General features: G+C 41.5%; 1 protein-coding gene across 1 annotated transcript in view; it reads right to left on the bottom strand.

The window, feature by feature from the left end:
• Positions 1-2,860: 2,860 nt before the first annotated feature.
• Positions 2,861-19,738, bottom strand: part of LOC116388710 (A disintegrin and metalloproteinase with thrombospondin motifs 20) — a 74,688-nt gene continuing 57,810 nt past the window's right edge. Inside the window, exons 29-39 of the mRNA XM_031856827.1 lie at positions 14,541-14,708; positions 11,072-11,245; positions 10,073-10,243; positions 9,607-9,813; positions 9,302-9,431; positions 8,351-8,445; positions 8,155-8,249; positions 7,875-8,008; positions 6,477-6,568; positions 6,040-6,144; positions 2,861-5,755 (exon numbers count right to left, since the gene is read on the bottom strand). Of these exons, the coding sequence (XP_031712687.1) occupies positions 5,666-5,755; positions 6,040-6,144; positions 6,477-6,568; positions 7,875-8,008; positions 8,155-8,249; positions 8,351-8,445; positions 9,302-9,431; positions 9,607-9,813; positions 10,073-10,243; positions 11,072-11,245; positions 14,541-14,708 (1,461 nt within the window). The 3' untranslated portion in view covers positions 2,861-5,665. The remainder of the gene's footprint in view (positions 5,756-6,039; positions 6,145-6,476; positions 6,569-7,874; positions 8,009-8,154; positions 8,250-8,350; positions 8,446-9,301; positions 9,432-9,606; positions 9,814-10,072; positions 10,244-11,071; positions 11,246-14,540; positions 14,709-19,738) is intronic.

The raw sequence follows: 19,738 nt of genomic DNA, 5'->3' as shown, positions 1-19,738 counted from the left end.
TCTTCTACAGTACAAATATGTTCTGTGGAAAAGAGCTATTATTTCAAAGGGATATTTTGGCTTCAGGGTGGACTAACAGCACAATAACAAACAAGAATCAACCTAAGATTAGCCTACTCAACCTCGCAGGTTCACCAAATAGAGGCCGAGAGAGAGAGATCCACAAGCAGGATTTAAGATGACAGAGGGGGTTGAAGCACATAATACACTAATATACAAACACAATGTCATTATACAACGTCGGGGTCGTAACTCATCCAAAGGCTCCAGTGTCAGTTAGCAATGAGGAATTTAATGCAACTGCACTTTACAATACCTGCTGCACAGCTAACACACTTTACAGTTCTCCGTAGTAAAGCTATCTGCTGATATTCATGCTTGCACGTCACTCTTTTATCAATCTATAAAAAAAACGATATCTTTTCATAATCTTCCAAACATATTAAAATCTGCAGCCTCTACGCAAACATCCACCTCCTCTCTACTCTCCCCTGTCATTTTACGAATGTAATTTACTGCAGAACTATCTTACCTATCCTCCTACATCTTAACAGTGCTCAGCCCCTCACTGCTACGAAGACGGATTGATGCTAACCTGTTTGCAGTATATCCCTGATTGAGCAGCTGATCTACACCAACATCCCACACAGAACATCAATCAAAAAAAACTTTCAATAGATTATAATCCTATAAAACAAAACAATAAAAGAAACAAATGAAACAAGCTTGTGATATTTATATAACCCGAGCATAAAATATCACACACGTGTCAAACAGGCACAGGGAATGTAAGATCTTGTTTGACACAATAGGGGTCACTGTTTGCTAAATTAAAAGAAACACATGTTTCATTGGGTTGGATACCTTTCAGAAAATAATTCACTAAGATATCACTATAACGTCACGGTGTGTTATGAGATGTAATAAATGTTAACCAGTGAGCCTTATACACCTGCATTTTAAGTGGATGTAATTTTGCTGTCGTAGTTTTATAACAAATACGTCTGTAGATTCTACTGTACACATTTCAATGGCAGATATGATATTGCAAATGAACCTGTCAACAACATAGACAATGTCTGGGATGCAGGTCAGTTAAATTAAAAATATATAAATAAACACAACATTTCACAAGTTGTAAGCATGCACACGATATGCCTTAAAGATTAAGTGTGTTGTTTCAGTATGTCAGTGTAAACCAGGTGAATAGTGGTTTGTGGATACACTCTTTAGTGCAGGTTACAGCTGCAGATTGCACTGGAATGTCTGCCCTGTTACCTCAAAGCACTTCATGGTAAACATCAATCATTAGTGTCTTTTATGAGGATTCTCTGAAGCAGGTTTGTGTTTTTCAGCTGTCATTAAAGGTGTCTGGTTTATGCTCACAGCAAACAGGCCAGCTTTTTCCTAACTTGTCTCTAGCCTGGAGAGTGTGGAAGGGCGCACAGCTTGGTTTCACTGGGAAACTGCTTTTGAGGGGAGTTGTTGTCGTTTTTTAGGACCCTTCCAAATCCTTAGATTAGATTTTAGGAACCAAGGCAGGTTCCTGGCAAGAAATCAAAGCAGTTCTTGAGGGATCCAAAGTATCTGTTTTCATTTAATGCACAAAGCTATCTCAGTGCAATGACCCCTGGAAAAGTGGCTTGCCTTTTGCTGAAGTACCTGCACCTTTATCTCCAATTCATTTTGGGGACATACTTCCTTGAAAATGATACGTTCCACCTCTTGATGACATTCTTAAAACGTACTGGGAACTTACCTCACTAGTTCATTTGCCATAACAATTTGATGAGTCATCGGGCAGTTGACAGATTCAGCTGTTTCCAGAACTCAAGAATATGTACTTTAGTGAGAAATAGGTATGAAGGCATTTGCTCTGTTTATGTCTCTTAAGTGGAGCTGAACTTGTGTTGTGGAAATGCAACCTGCACCACTAAGTGAATCCACATGGAGCCACAATCTGGGGAGCACAAGCACGCAGCCAGCGCTGACCTGCTGCCCTTCTTTATTAACCAACTGGCGTCACTGTGATTAAAATAATCTGAGCTATGGTGAAAACAAAGAAAAGAGGGTTTACTCACAACATTTTCTCAGTGTAATGTGGCCCCCTCCGTTCAAAACATTTTTCTTTTTGTGACATCACTTGGATGTTTGACCTTCACTGCGCAGAATGATGCATGACACCAAAAGGCTGTCTTTTTCATCTGTGGTAAAGGGGGAATTTCTCTGTGGTTACCTTGGAGTATTATCGCGAGACTGCTCAAGTGGAAAATCTTCCAAACAAAGAACAGTCAAGAAGGCGGCTAAGATAACAGAAGTGGGGATTTATTTATCTCGGGTATGGATGGTTCAAAATGAGACCAAACTTTTCTGACAAAAGCCAAAATGTGGCCTGTAAAACACCATGTGAGGCTTGTTTTTAGACAAGCCCACAACCAGAAATAGATTTAGCTTCTGAAGCAGTTGTTGATCATTTGGCCGGTTAAACCGATTTCATATTTCAAAATATTAAAAAAAAGAAAAAATGTGTCATGTAGCCTCATCAACACACTATGGAAGCCCATTTCAACCCGCAACAAAAAAAAATTGGTGTTTGTACAGTGTTTTATGGCAATCCAGCAAGTAGTCGAGATATTTCCCCAAAATACTAAAATGTCACCCTGATGGTGGTGCTAGAGGAAAAATCAAGGGAACACAAAAATCAACATTATTCACCATCTGGGGACCATGACAATGTCTGTACAAACAATCATGGAAATCCATGTTAAGATATTTCTCTCTCAACCAAAAGGGTGGAGTGACTGACAGACTGACCGACACCGCCATGCTGCTAGCATGGCCAAAATAAACATAAATCAACTTGTGAGTCAGCTGAAAAGCATTTTTTATTATTACTTATTTTTAACAGCGTTAGTAGCAAGACATACAGTATAGGTACGATTAGAAAGCATAGCACCAGAATCAATCATTCATTTCTTTTACACAGGCTACATACATACTGTGGGTACATATGATTCTTTAAAACATCTTTGGATAAAGCATGGCAAACAAGCACACTGTCTCTCTATTCAGTGCCAATGCCCATTCAATATAGCACACTGTTTACAATTCAAGTATGAATATTAAAAATACACATATATCATAAGTTACAAATCTTAACGGTTATTACAAAAAAAAGGATTACATTTCTACAAAATGTATGGCACATAGTGCATCAAGTATTCTTTAAATTTCTGATACAGACCTCATAGAACAATTGTCCATCATAAAAACAAATGATGGCCAAAGGTTTTCTAGCTGCTCATTGACTTTTTTATTTTATTTATTTTTCAGCCATTCTTTAAATCAAAAAGAAGCTGCATTGTCTGAGAAGAGAAAAATCTGCATCTATGTTCTAACTTTGGTTAAAGCTTAACATCAGAGTACCAGCATGTTAGGTTGATAGCTGTAGTGGTCATGGTGGAAGTCATTTATGATGAGTTAAGTATTACTGAAGGGAAGATTTCCTCATGCAGTCGTTTATCTGACATATCTGGCAACCTTGAAGCTAGATTTTCAGCTACATTAATGAGAGGACTGTTACATGCATTATAGGCAGATCCTACATCTGCCAAAGAGCCAAAAGCCAGTGTATTTCTTCTCAAGATCAGAAGTAATTCCAGTAGTTCAAAAGCACCATTGAAAAGATCATCATTTAAGGTTAGTGGTTAAACACTACATATAGTAGTAGGCTAATACTTTTTTTTTAGCAAAGCAGACAAAGGACAAAAAAACAGACAATGGCTTCTCCGTTGGTAGTAGTCATTGTACCTTAAAACATAGAACATATCAACAGTCATCACAGAATAAATATGGTCAACATAAATATATTACAACACATATCTCAGTAGAGTATGGATGTTTGTAAGAGGTAGGGGTTGCAGGTACCTACGGTAGGCCCAATGGAGGGTGTGAGATGAGACTTCACACCTGATACTGTGTCTTGGTGTAACAGATGAGAACTTGTTTGTCACTGTGTGTGTCACTAAAGAAAAACAATGTAAAAATAACAGAACCCACATAGCTTAAAAAAGCCACAGAAAACTTTTATACTGTACTTAAATACCAGGAAATATTGAAATATTTCAGCTATTTCCTCCCACAGCACTAGTGTTTTTTCTGTCTCTATGTGACAGTTCTATGTCAGTCAGTGGACTGTATTTGCAGTAGTAGTTTTGTGAAATACCTAACAACAGATGACAGCAGACAGACTTTAGAAATACACAACAATAAAAACTAAAATGATCTGTAGTTGTTCTAAAGGCTAACGCTTGACCCTGGACATAAGGCAGGTCATATCAGTAGTTAGTTGCTCTTTCTTTAAGTCTTGCGCCCCAAAGGAAAAGTTTGACATTTTGATAAAATACACATATTTACTTTCTTGCCGAGAGTAAGATGAGAAGATTGATGTCACTCACATGTCTGTACGTTAAATGTGAAGCTACAGCCAGCAGCCAGTTAGCTTAGCTTAGCATAAAGACTGGAAATAGTGGGAATATTAGTCCAAAGGTAAAGATGCTAGACTAAAGGTGAAGTCACTTTCTTCACTGTTCCCCTCCATTAGTGATGTGAAGACTCCAGGAATTTACTTTGGGAAGTTGGTCCTGCACATAATAATTTATTAGCAGCCCAATAAAACCCCAAAACATGTTAATTAATGACCTTTAGAGCTGCTGGTACCAAGATTTTGTTACTTCAGCCAGAGCCAGGCTAGCTGTATCCAGCTTTTGTGTTGAGCTATGCTAACCAGCTGCTGGTGGTAGCTTCACATTTTCCGTCAACACATGAGTGATATCCTCTCATCTAACTCCAGACAAAAAAGTAGAGAGAAAATACCAAAATGTCAAACTTGTGTAAGGCCAAGATGATCTGCAGTGTAGCTCATTTAATAGTCTCAAAATATACAACTTTTTTGTATTACTTATTTTTCATATCAGCCAATTGACTGTTTCACTGTAAAATAATACATCCATCCCTCACATACTATTTCAATGTCTGTTTGTAGCACTTCTTTTTACCAGAGGATTGCAATGATTAATACAAACATACAGTATATTAATTGTTATACTGTCTTATTGATTGCATGTTAATTCTGGAAAGAAAAGTGTTTTACCAGATTTTTTTTTTCATAGAATATGCTTCACTTTACAGGACAACCATAAGAAAATGTGTTTTTTAAAGATGAGGATTTCTTCCTTGAAGTACTATGTTTTTCTACTGTTAACGCAGTTGCTTTCCCAGTGTTTTGAAATGTTGTATCCCTTTGTATGATGCTAAAAAAAAAGCACAGCAGTGTCAGAAAAAAAACATTGTAGGTTCCAAAGCACAGACGTGTTTGATAGCGATTGCAACACTGTTGGCATGCACATATAGCCGCCTCTTCTTCAGAGTTAGCAGTTTGGATGGAGGACCAGACAGTGGCCTTGTAGCACTGCACAGTACTGCACATAGTGTCTTAAATGCTTTAGCTGCCATGTGGGAAGTGGGTATGTTACAGTAGGATGATTACTGTTAAACGCTCCTCCACCACACTTACTGATGACGACGGGGTCCAACAAATCACTGTTATTGCATGTTTCTGGGCTAGTCTTCAGAATAGTTTAGGGGTTTGGTCCCTGCATGGCCCTCAGTGGACTTGAAGGAGTAGGCCGTTGTGAGCCTGGGGAATGCACTTCCCACAGAAACCACCACAGCGGCCGTAGATTCTTGTTCCGTCCTACAGACAAAGACAAGTGAGAAAGGAAAGTGTGGGCAAAGGGCAGCTGTTTACGCGGAGAATGAATAAATGTCCCCAGCTTCATAAATGTCATTGGGGATTCCTCTTTAGTGAATCAGACAGTAATACAACATGGAAATTCCGATGACATTTCAGTGCAACAATCTCCCAACATCAAGCACAATTACAACAATATATCTATAACATAATCCATTCCTTAAGAGTAAAATAGCATCGGGCATACAGAAGACAACTGTTATATAACTCTACTGTTAGCCTCTTACCTCAGATCTGTGAACTTTGATGGAAACATAGTTGCCCTGTGATGTCCACTTGGTTTCCTCAGCCACTTTGAGACCAGTGCCAATCAGATTAATGCTGAACTGGCCCTGAAAACACACATCAGATTTGAGTTATTTTTGAGCTCTTATTAACCGGGAAGATGGAGCTCATTCATGTTTGCAGAAACGGTCTGTGGCAAGAACTGCAGAAGGAGGGGCCTAAATACATACGACTATGTGGTGAGCACCTCGAATAGAGTAACTGAGAAGTTGGAAGTTATTGCCTAGGACAGAGTGTTTTCCCCCACAGTTCCACAGAGTTATAGCAGAAAATGTTTCGTAAAGAAGTCTCTTCTTTGACTTTTAGACCACTAACATATGGAACAAAATGGACGCATGAAACATTTCTATGAGGTTATAATGTACAGTATTTCACCAACCTGTGGACACTTGGCTGCACTATAACAATCTCCCGCCGTAGCAAAGGGCACAGGTCGACCAAGAAGAGTCTGGGAAAACTGGAGGTCTGTGACTAGTAAACAGCAAAGATACAAATCTAGAGTCACAATGTGCAACAACAGAAGCAAACATAGACGGAAGACAGCTGCTCTAAGGTGAACAACCACACAGAGCATCTGCAGCTGCAGTTTATGCAAGTCACTGTCATTGCAAGGTTGATGTTACTTCACTGTCACATCGCCAGAATGACCGTCAAAGACCTAAAACTCATATTTGCTATGATGTGAAGCTATTAGATAGTGACCACCTAAAATGTTTGTGCAAAAGAGAGAAAAGACATAATAAAAGATGTATGACACTTTGAGCTTATGAATTCAGTTATTTGGAACCAGATCCATAATGAATCGGAATCAGCATATCCCCCCAGTTACAGTAGATTTGTGAGGATCTGGTTTTATGTAAATCAAATCTCTGTTTTACTTTTTAAATCAGTGACTCAATCTGAACCTTGTTTCCCCGACTCTCCTGTTCCTTATCATTTAACCGGCATTGTCACACATGAGAACCATGACCAGTGCCTTTTCCCGCCCTCCCTTCACGTTGGCCTGTATAAAATGATGATAAAGTTCACGAGAGTCTTCCCTTCATCTTGAACTCATTACCCCCCCCCCCCCCACAGCTCTCTTCAAGCTGCCTGAAAGCCAAATGAGTACCATGCAGAGGGGGGTGGGAACATGTGCTGTCAGGACCCAGACCAGACGAAGAGGATGGGAGGATGACTGTGTAAGTTCTGATCCAACATCCCCTCAGCCCACACACACACACACACACATACACTGTTCACTAATCCGCATACTCTAATCAAAGGCATACGTGGACGCAACAGGGAAGGTGGAGCTGAGTATAATAATGAGCAAAGGAGTATGGCCTGAAGATGTGAGTATATTCGCGTGTCTGCGAACGTGTGATCGCTCGCATGCTAGTATGAGTAATTGTTTGATATTCATGCAACTGCATGCATGAGTGTGTGCGCTTGCGTCTTCAGTTCTTCTTGTGTGTGCTCGCCTAAGAAAAAATGTGCGAGGCCGCATCACATATTGTCTGTCTCAGCTTGAGAGCAGGCTCGCGTGTCTGTATGTTGCACGCACGCATTCCTTTATTCTTGCGCTCCAAGTGTGTGCTGAGAGGCCCGGTTTCAAGTCCTCGCCCAGTGATGTGAACACGAAGCGCTGAAAGGTCATCGATTCGACCCCAGCGGAGAGAGTGTGGGGAGAGCGGCACATACTGCGCTTGGACGAGGCGTCTGAGAGTTAAAACAACACCGATGTGTGGTCTCATTACAGTAGACAGAGTAAGGCAATCACACAGTAATTACTCACTCATTATCCTCAGGGAGCTTAGGTCCAGACGAACTTTGTGGAAGAGTGTGTATCCAGCTGCTGAGTAGTCATTCCTGCAGTCGCAGTCCTGTCTTCGGCTGCCGTTAAACGGGCATTCAAAGGGGTTCAGCAACCTTTGTATTAAAAACAAGAAGCATCGGGAGTTATTCAAGACAAACACAGGATACTGAACCCTCCTACAAACACTATATTTACATGCAGCGCAGTAACTCTGATTTACAGTACAAGTGGCGATCAGTCATTGCTGCATTATACACACCTGTGCCCATACACCTCAGAGTAGTTGTCTGTCTGACCGCTGCGCAAGGTCACATACTCCTTGGGGAAATCAGTCTGCATCTCAGCACAGTAAATCTGAAGCCAAACACATTGAGACAAGGAATGAGAGGCTGTGTGGGGAAGCTGCAGGTCGAGTCATGAGGTGTGGAGGAGCATTTCTGACAGAACAGGCACACCTGTAGTATCCGGGACTTCACTTTGAGATAGTATTCCCCATCTATCTTCACACCCAGTCTCATCTGGACCTCTCGGCATGAAGCGAACGACTGGCCTGGGTGAAGAAATGTGAAGGGAGGAAGGAGAGGTTTCAGTTCAACTGCAAGGAAAAAAGAAATTTTGACAGAAACTCTACTCGTGCAAAGCCGTCAATAAATCTATCGTCAACAAATGCAAGACAGATTGCACAAGGTAATAAATTAAACACATCTATATAAGAAGCGATTGTATCCTGGCTCTCGTCTTCTTAAATGAGAGCTGCTGAAAACGTCTCATTATTTGTGTTGCCTCCTCTGTTTTCCCAGAGTGCTGCACAGCTCATATCAAGCTGATTAGCTGATTAGCATTAATACTTGACCGCAGAACTGGCTGTCACCCGAGCATATCATTTTAATTTCGGCAGTGCCTGACTTGGCAGAAGCCAAGTCGGGAATGAACAGCCCAATGCGCAAGTACTGAAAAATCTGAAATGTGGGGGAGCGAACCTACAACCTTTGGCCTGCTGCCGGGTTTTACAGAGCTTGCAAGTTCACAATGAAGGCTGCACACACCCCTGAGGCGTTTTGACAGGCTGGCCATTTCACAATATGTTGAAAACTGCTGACTGTCTATTTATTGTTCCACTAAGTAATCACTCCAAGAGGCTTCAGTGGAGGTCACTATTCTGCTTAATGTGTTAAAACAAACCAAAATGTTGAGTTTCTGTAAACAACAATCAGATACGGTGTTGGTTGTCATATACAGCACAGTCCATTTATTAATAGCATCACTCTACAAACTCCTGGTTGCCAGCAAGCACTAGATTGTAGACTTTTAGAGTTATACTTAACAGCCAAAAAGAGCTCTTAAGGATGAACAGAGAGGCGAGGAGATGAGGGGGGAAGAGAAAGAGAGGATGAGTTTCCACTCACATTCTCTGTCTTGACAGGCAGCTTGAGACTCAGGCCTTCCTGAAGGACGGCAATGTTTGGACGGTTGGCCTTTGGAGGTCACACACTCCACTCTGCGCTCCATCACTCCTGCCCCACAGGTCTGCGAACACTGGTACACACAGAAAAGCATTCAATCCCACAGCTACAAAAACAATTATCAAATAGGCTCCAGCCAGATCCAAATCCGCATATCATCACAATGCACAAGTCATCAAAATGTTTTGCGGAAATGGAGATTAGCTTGAGAGGATTGCTCACAGCCTAACAAGCGCTTTCTGTTTCACCTTGCTCCATGGGCCAACTTTCCAGTAGGTTGTGTGTGGGCAGTCCCTGAGGAGGCAAGGCCTGGAGCCAGGAGGGTGGGGCTCGGGGTAGTGGGTGCTGTCAGAGGAGGACGGGGCAGCACCATACGGGTGCCGAGCCTGAGAGGAGGGCATCGCGGAGCAGGAGACTATACGCTGCTGGTAGCCCACGCCGCAGCTGGCTGAGCACTGAGCCACACACAGACACAGGGATACTGACAGTTAATAAAGACGGGTATGAGTAAAGGTTTGCACAGAGCAGTAATGTCAAATACAAAAGTGGATTTCTTCTTGTAAACCTCAGTGATACTAATGTATCAGTGATTGGATAAGACAAGCAACCTGATTGGGCTCTGAGAATTTAAGATGAGCATTTTTCACTATTGTCATTATTCGCTGTATTTGTAGCAGAACAAAGCTCAGTCATTGTCACTTATTCTCTTCCTACCTGTGACCATTCCCCTGTTATCCACATGTAGTGGCAGGGAGCTCCTTTGCAGGGCTGGTGTGATGGCGGCTGGGACGACGGCGTACAGTAATCATCCTGGACGGGTGTCATCCCTCGGCCCATGCACCCCACCTTCCTGCCTTTCATGCCTTCTCCACATGTCGCATTACACTACAAGGACAATGTAACAGGGGAAGAAATCAGTAAGAGTGAAGAAGAGTTGGCAGAGGGGGGGCAGTGTTGTACTTTCCGCAACATCATTGACTTCTCAGACTCCTGCTTGCCTCTTAAGCTCTCCAAATAGACACGTCTCATTATGTAGAGGTTTACACAAGTAGAGAAAAGTGTGTGACAATGCCGACATTAGCTCGCAAGAAGCGCAATCCCAAACATGTGCTCTGGTGGAAAATGTTTCCATAAAAGATAAAAGTTAAGCTGGTCTCCCTCAGGCACAGTAAGGGTTTATAGGATCATTTGGAATTAATGATATGGACCAGAATCTTAAAGTTTATTTATGTATGAAGTCAGGGCCAAACTGTGACCGAAATAGGACTGTAAATTCTCGAGGCACCACAGACAGGAATCTGAACACAGCAAACATTCTGCAGCAGAAGGACACGGCGCTATGTCCCTACATGGTGCCCCTCTTTTATGCCTCACAGTCAAGGACAAAGCACAGGACATTAAAGAAAGATGAGCGAAGAAAAAAAGCAGTCTGCTAGCGTGACAGAGAACAGTGATATTCAGCAGGACAAAAGGGATCATGGCCATGGGTACTTTGAGGTCTGATATGATTTGCCGCTTGATGGTTATCACCAAAGCCCTCACGATTGATGTGAGAGAGAAGGGGGAACCTGCAGGTCGTCCATTTAACGGTGCAGAGATAGAGAGAGAGAGCGGAGATCTCAGCCAATAAAAACCTTAATGAGATGGTTAAACATCTGTTCATGGGGGACTTGTAAAGAGGAAGAGAGAGAGAAAGAATGAGTCTGTACTTACTTCTTCCCATTCACCAGCGACCCAAGTGTAATGTGTGCATTCTGCAGTTTGGCAAGGCCGGACAATGGCAAGACGCTGGTGAGCGTCACATAGATCCTCTCTGACCTGTCCAGTGCCTTTTAGTCTGCAGTAAACATCTCGGTTCTGAACTCCGACTCCACAGGTGACAGAACACTAATGAAACAGAAACAGAACACACATGTATTAATTCACGGCATACTCATCAGTTGTTGTGCTTCTCATACTGAACAGTATCCAGCCAAGGATATAACAGGAGAACTATACGTATTTGTGGTATCCTGTGTTTTGAGAGTTTGACCAATACTATGGACAAAGAGTCAGGATACTGATACTGATTTTCGTCCATTTGTATTTGCTGCAAATTTGTCCTGGTCGCTAACCACGGTACTGCAACAAGAGTAATAATTTAGCCCAAAATAAACATGTCTTGTAGTTAATCTTTGAAATGTTTATCTTTGATGTGCTAAAAAAAGAGTCATAAAGTCAGCGAACTGACTGAGTAATGGGAAGCTTTCTAACATGAGCCACCATAAGCTACTGCAGATCAAATGGGGCTACATCAGCACAATCCCTGAGTGTGTTTAATTAAATAAGGGTGTGTTTTATTGCTTATGAACTGAAGTTGTCGTTTGCAAGAGAAGAATTGTGTTATTTCTTCTTTCATTTGTTTCATAGTCTCACTATGTGACAATATATAACATTTGTTTGGTCTGCAGTGTCCGTTTTTATTGCTTTGCTGCCCCTAAACAATGTACTTAATAAATCCAAAGCCAGTTTGTCGCTTCTTTGGGCGACGTATATCTTACAAAGGCCTATCTCAAACATCTCTTTGATGTGCTTTGAGAAGCATACCTGCATACTGAGGAAGCTCTCTGTACGGCTTGAGCTGATCGGCCTGATTTCTCTCCAAGTCTCCTACAGACCTCAAAGAACAGTGCCAGCCAGGCCTCAGCGATTTCACAAAGTCAGAAAATTTGCGCATTATTCAGCAAATATCAAATCTCCTGAAAACTTCCAGATGTATTTATGTTGTTCGTTTCTAGCTGCAGTTGCGTATTATCATTACGGAATGTGTGTGGTTGAATATGAAGGTTCAAGGACTTGAGTTTGGAAAGAGAACAAAATGCACAACAGGAAATCCGACCTTCAAATACCAAAAAAATGCCTTTTTTATCTTACAAAGCATGAAAATAACTGTTCACTGTGAAACCTGATTCTGTATTCCTACAAAAAACTTGCAGTCCTATCAGAGGCGGTGGGGACATCATGGAACTATAGATTCGACTATTTTATGATTTCATACTGGTGTTGAGTGAGTCCCACCAGACTTTATCAACATTTCTTCCCTTTCTTTGCCCAGGTAGTAAGATATCCACCTTTGAAACAATGGATTTTAATTAAATTGTATTTGTGATGCTCATAGCATTTGAAAATCCAAGAACAATGTGTCCATTTTACTCCTGATAATCCACAAAACACATAGAAAATGGTTTTCTTTGGAACTACTTTCTACTGAAGAAATAGACCCGCTTTTTTAAAAATACAAACAAAAATCCGTTCACCTTCATTGTAATAAGGTGGGGGCCAATATGTCAGAAATGGATATCTGAGAAAAGCCAAAACTCAAAACTGTCTGCATAGCTAGATACCTCTAGAAACAAAGTAGAAATGATTTTATTTGTAAGTCGGATGAGCAAACCCTGTCACAGCAATCTAAAATATTTCACTGAATATATGAGTGCCGAGCATTACATACAACCAGCAGAATTACGGATAATATTCCTGTGTTCTTGGCTCAATAGGCAGTCCACAGCCTCCCAGCTCCTCCAACATGTTGCCCATTACAACCCCAGTTAGAGGTGACTGAGAGGGTCGGGTAGCTGTGGAATAACTAAAACAGTGGGTGCTGAGGTTTCAAAGTTGTCACATGGATGGATATTAAGATATAAAACATGTCGTTATGCCCTAGTTGAGGATTTCATGGTTGCTGGTGGTATGTGGAGGAAGATGATTGCTTCCAGACACCAGTGAGAGAGAGAGAGAGAGTGAGAGGGGAGGAGGACACGCTCAAAGAGTGCGGAGTGGTAGGAGACTTGTGGAAGGAGGAGGACCTGGGTCTGCATGGACCTTTTGGGATTCAACTATTACTTGGAAAGGAGGAAGGATATGGTAGATTTTCAAACCGTACATCTTTAGAGAATATCTTGGAGTTAAAAAAAGAGTTGATCAGAGAACGTTGTTCAGCCAACGGGTGACAGAAAATGGTGTGTGGTAAAAGCAAATTCACAGATAACACACATCTTAAAACAGCTAGAATCGATATTTTGCCTCTCTTTATACTACTGCTACTGCTAAATCTTTCTGCAGGAAAGGATTTTCTCAGGGCAATTTAACTTTTGCTTACCAAGTAGCATATTCAATTGGACCGGACAAATAGCCAAATAGCAGCCATGTGATCTGCATGACTTGTATGCGATAGGGCTCATTAATAGTGATGAACCCATAAATAATTACAGAGCTTTACATCATCTTTGTTTTTGGTCTTCCAGCTCCCCAGCAATACTGTTTTGGTTCATTCTCACGCTTACTTAGCAATATAAACGTATAAGTTGAAAATATGTCAGTGCTGAGTTCCAGATGTTTCCCAAGGCCCAATGGCCAAAAAAAACCAACCCTGATTGCAGGTTTAAGAAGCAACCAGTGCAAGCTCTTTGTATATATTGTGTGTATGCTTGCTTCCTCAGAGTAATCTGACAGAGCATGACAAAGAACAACCAATCATTCCTCCTCTCATTCTGCTCTTGGACTTGAGATAAATTTGGCTCTGAATATATTCCTCCCTGTGGGACCTGATATGACTTTGAGCCAAAACTGTGTTGCATGCATCTCCTTTTGTTAGCAGCTATTTTGCGGCTGTGTGGTTGACTGTGACCTCACCCCCCTGGCGACTCCCCCATGCGTGGCCTTTACCCTGTCAGCGTACAATGGTACAGAAACCTGCTGTGCTTCAGGACGTGTGTCATTCTCAACATCATCTGTATGGCAGGCCGAGCATGGCTGCATCAGCCTTAATTTTACAAACATGCTGGTCAGTGTGTGGTCGAATGAGAAGCTGTACTGTAGATGACGCTACACAACCATTTCAAGGCTTTGTCTGAATATTTCAAACCTAACCTAATTAAGTGCACTGCATCAACAGTTTTACAAAGCTAGCCTGCTGTGTTTAGCTCACACTTGTTGAAAAGACACATTACTCTCGACCAAGAATAAACTGAGTGGTGATTGCTGTGTGTACATGTCCTACATCTGCAACCTCTGAGAACCCGTCTGCTGTGTTGCTGCTTGTGTTTCAGCTGCTAGCAGCAGTTACTGTTAGTTTGGTCCCCGAGAGGGAGCCTGGGCTATTTCGTGAGCTACGTAGAGGAGATGGGGAGAAGAGCAAACGTACCTCTCTCCACCTGTTGGCCTTCCAGCTGGGGCATCCCCGCGCCCGACAGGCCTTCTGCGTCCGCGGCCGAGGCAGATGACCGCAGTGTTCCTCCTCTATTTTGGTTTGGTTCTGATAAACACAGGCTATCTCCCGCTGCTTGGTCCCCCGACCACAACTCACTGAACACTGGAGAGGGAAGGGGAGAGAAGGGGGATGGGAGTATGGGGGATGAGTGAAAAGAAGAAAGCATGTTAGCAAAGTCCTGTTGAAGAACACAGCTCTCAATCTCTACTGAAGATATTACAAAATGGCACAAATAAAACCTCCAGAGAACGTAGACATAAAGGGGAATCAACAGAGCCATAGCATGTGGTGTATAACAAAATGTAGACCTCGACACAAGAGCCCTCAGTGCACCCAGCAGCTTCCTCGTTGCATTTCATGGCCAAGTGAACACACTGCAAACAAATTTAACTAAGCAACTTAAATGGATTTCACCCAAAGCTTTTGTCAAACACTCACACGGATGGAATGCAGCCCAACTATTTAACCTGTAAACAGAGGAATCACTTTTAGAGCTTCTGTGAAGTGGAGGCCAAGGCAAGAGGAGGAAAAGATGCAGAGCGAAACACTGATGCATGCACACGGCAAGACAATCATCTGGTACGAATAGCCCAAAATACTTCAGGAAAGCTAGAAAGATGACGAAGATGATGAATAAAAACACCCTGACAGCTCTGAGATTGTAGATGGAAATATTCTAGAGTACTCGGTCCTCATAAGGCCAGACAGCAATTAGCATGGCCACTATTCCTGCTTGACGAGTGAGCGCCCCCATTCAAAAGCAGCTCTAAAAATGGGGTGCTGGAATTGAATACACAAGACGAGGAGAGTTGCATTTTGTCTTAGCATATTTTCCAGTCCAGATAATAAACATAATATTGCATTGTCCTCTAATTATGATCTCAGAATGTTGCATAACCCCAAACACACACAGTATGTGCTCATAATACTGATCATTCTACAGATGATGGACCATGGAAACCTAAATCTGCAAACGTCTTGAGGATTTAGTCTTTTCTTTCTTCAGTTTCTAAGAGGTAAAAGGCATTTATTCTCTGTTTTAAAAAAACAGTCTACTGATCAAGGTCTGAGTATCCACCATCTGAGTAAGCCACCTCCAGCCTTTTCTTCTTAAGTGTGGTGCGGGCAGTGGTTAACACTGCACACGCATGCATCATACACATTGCAATTACCGAGGCATTTTAAACACAGGGTTGGCTCAGCTGACGGAGAACATCAAAGCCGAGGCCGGAGCTGAGTGACTAGTCCTGAGCATGGCAGATTCACATACCCGCTGCACACTCACTCAAAAATGATAACAGCACTCCCTCTACCTCAGACAAGAGCAGAGACCGGCAAACATGTTGGAGGGGGGGGATGAAGCGGAGGGCTGGCCCCTCCTTACTGCTGTAAAAGCAGGAGGGGAAAAAAAAAGAGAAAGAAAAAAAAAAAGGGAGGAAGAAAGGAAATCGCAGCCATACGGGCTGTGCTCCCCCAGCTGAACTGTATCTGCATTTTAACGGTGGGAGAAAAGACGCTATATGGCGATGTGCTCCTCCCTCCACCCTGCCAACCTCATCTGTCAGCCATTAGTTAATCAGGGCTGGTAACACAGAGCACAGAGAGCTGGCACAGCTTGTGGGACCAGAGGACAGCTTCACCTCTGAGAGCAAGAAAAGGGCAAGGACTCAGGGACCTCTGCTTCTCGATCTACAGCTGGGCTGCTTCACTCACCAGCACCCACTCAGGTAAGACTATTCCACTTATCTCATACGCTCAGCCGCTACGAGTGTGACAAGTTACCGTTTCGCTGCTTTATTCTCTTCACTTAAAAAAAAAAAAATAGTGGCGTCTGTGTTTGGAGAATGTACAATTTAAAATGGATGTTTGCATGTCCTTTGAAGTTTGGTGCCTGATTATTAAAAAGCATACGTTGTATCATGAAAGTATTGGTATGGGATTCTCACTTTAACATTAAGGAGGGGAACAACTCCTTGAGAAAAACACATACATCAATGGGTCACACGGGAAATGAAACAATCTTGAGACAGATCTGCCCGCCCACGTTGTCCAAGTGATTAATTTCAAAATGATTAGGCGAGTTAGATCTAACATAATCCCGTGAGGTTCACCTGGACATAATGTGGATTACTATAAAATGTGATGACTCAACCGCTTTTGTGAAACTAGTTTCTTCCAAGCAAAGCAGAACTTCTGCAGAGAAAGTTATAATTGATATTTAAAGCCATACATAATGAACAGGCAGCTCTGAATCATTCTATACTTAGTGGCTCAAAGCGGCTTTCTTGATTTGATAGCTTTCACAGTTCTGGAACAAATCACATAATCACATAATTGAGTGCTAAACCAGAGCCAGTTCATTCATGCCTTTTCTGAAACCATTAGACAGCCCGGGGAGTTTTGAACATTGATGTCTGACGTTGACTAACTTAACAAAATGTGATTGCGTACAGACATATCTCTTACAGATAACTGGATAATCAGACTGATATGACATACTTTTCTTTTGAGCATTAATGTCTTTGTCTAGGACAGGCAGGCGTCAACCTCAAGATGACCACACCCAATGCATTTCTGTGAACAGGTAAGCCAATAGGACAAATATGTGTCACTCAGCCAACGTGGCTATCAAAGCAGCTAATACTGTGCAGTACCTCACACGGAGAAGGTAGATTCCACGAAGCCAACAGAGATCAAAACTGTGCATGTGGTTTTATTTGATCAACGATCTCTACGGCCTCAAGCAGTGCATGGGAGCTTTACTACTGTGAGAACTATAATTACGCTTTTGTTCAGTGATTAAAGCAGAATGTTGTGTTTTGAAAACAATGTCGGGGCTCAGAAATCAGAAAGACTGTCATAAACATCATCTTTCATCGTATCTGTATTTAACATAATTGTTTGACTGGCTGATTTTTTTCCCAATTTGAGTTTGTTTCTTAACAACCATGATGATTTCCTGCAAAATAATGAAACAAATTGTATTGTGGAACAGAATATGCTAATAGGACTAAAGTCAAGTTAGTGATATGATATAATATGTTAAGAAGAAATTACTATTATTAAGTATGAAGTTCAGACCACAGATTAGGTTTTTTTTGTTATACGTTTCCGATATCTAGTGGTTTTAAGTGAGACCATATCTTAAAATGGGAGAGCCAAGGTCGAATTCCAATCACATTGCAACACGCTCGCAATGCAACAGGATGGTAATACCAAGCATATGGTAACTGTAGTTACATAGACTCTTCAAAGGAGATCAGTGTTGACCCGGAGCAAGAACAAACTTGTAGACTGGGAAGGGAGTGTAGAATCATACCCTGGGCTACATGTTGTCAATGTTGTGAGATACGGTACACATCTACGGTATATGGCAAACTATACTCATTCAATCTTAATTAATCTCATCATGCAAGGAGCAAGTAGTCATTTTTTGGGAACTGAATGCCCTTTAAGACAGTTTGTTATAGCTTAATCAGTAACACAATGTCCTCTGGTGCATAGATTAAACTGCAAATCAGAGAAAGAAGGAGACAAGAGGGAACAGTCACAGAACATTCAGGCTGCTTTTCTGTCCATGATGTTGTTTTGCAGGGAGGTTTCAAAGACAGGAGTCAAAACAACACATGTTGTCAACATGGGAACAGCTGGTAAGAGCGGCGTCATGGGGCAGAGGAATGTCAAGAGTCATAGATCTTTTATCCATCAGGCCAAAATAGCTATCCAGGCTCGTTTGAGACCACGCACAGGAGCAGTGTGAAATTCTTACATCTAACTCATCTCACGCTTATCTTCACTAACTTTATCCGTGACCAATCTCACAACATGCTTTCAACTATAGAAACCATATGATGAATACATGCAAATATATCCACGTTCAAAATACTGATATTTTATCAGTGCAGTTCCTGCACTCCATGCAAAAGTATGACTTTGCCATGTTTTAAGAGTTAAATAAACAACTGGTTGAGTAGAGATATACAGTTTCTCCAACACGGTTTCCTTTTTAAGTCAACACCACTCAGGAAAGATATACCAAGAGACCATAAGTCAAAACGAAACTACAAAACAGCTTTTTCCGCCTGTCTAAACATTCCACTGAGAGCTTTTTCCATGTTATACTAAAACATCCAGCACCGCTCAAATGTATACTCTGCTGCAGATGGGAATGAGGAACAGATGATGACAGAATTTGAATAATACAGCAGAAGTTATTAAGTCGTTACCTTTGACACTGAACATTCAAGTCTAAGTTTCTCTTCCTGCTAAAAAGAGAATACAAAGATAAAGAAAATGATGCAAGAGAAAGAGAATACCATAGTTTTGAAGAGACAGAAATCCACACCTGGTATGCGTGTATCTTATTACCACATATCCACAAGCAAAACACTAATTACAATATTCCTTTCATGGCAGCATTATAGAGGCGATCTGTTGGTATTAAAGTGCAAATTGTAGTGTTGTAAGCAAAATTGCTACTGCTTTTTATACCTTACCACCACAACCCCTTTGTTCACCGAGTCTATTTTTGAAGCACTGCTGAACTTGTGTCTGATTTCAGCCAAGTCCATGGGCCTTGACATTGGACAAATGCCTCCATCAGAGGAAAAACCCAACCAAAAACACTTTATCATTGAGAAAAAAATAAAATGATTCCTGATGTACCCTGCCTAAACATCACATTTCCAGAACAATGGCAGAATATTTTGATCCGTCTACAACATCAGAAATAAACATCAGGTTTTGGTTTCAGCCCCTCGGACTCAACGAGGAAGATTTGACTCAGTAAACCTAAATGCATAATGCAGTGGTTCGTAATGCTAAATACAGCCAGTCCTTGACAGCTGTTATCATTTTAACAAATGAAAGAAGAAAAAGTGGTTGAAGTGAGTACTAAAACGTCAATATGAAGCTATACTTAATAATATCTGTAAAAAACAATTATAATATACATAGAGCTGGAACAATGAGTTGATTAATCAATTAGTCGATCAAGCATCCATAAAGGCAAATTTTCAAGCAACAATGGAAAACATTTGATGTTTCAGTTTGTTAAACGTGAGGATCTACTGCTTTTCTTTGTCTTACATGGGCTTTGAACTGTTGGTCAGAATAAGAACAAGATGTTCCCC

Source organism: Anarrhichthys ocellatus, unplaced genomic scaffold (assembly GCF_004355925.1).
Source record: "Anarrhichthys ocellatus isolate YVR2014 unplaced genomic scaffold, GSC_Weel_1.0 scaffold2, whole genome shotgun sequence".
Classification (NCBI taxonomy): domain Eukaryota; kingdom Metazoa; phylum Chordata; class Actinopteri; order Perciformes; family Anarhichadidae; genus Anarrhichthys; species Anarrhichthys ocellatus.
This window is presented reverse-complemented; position numbering and strand designations above follow the sequence as displayed.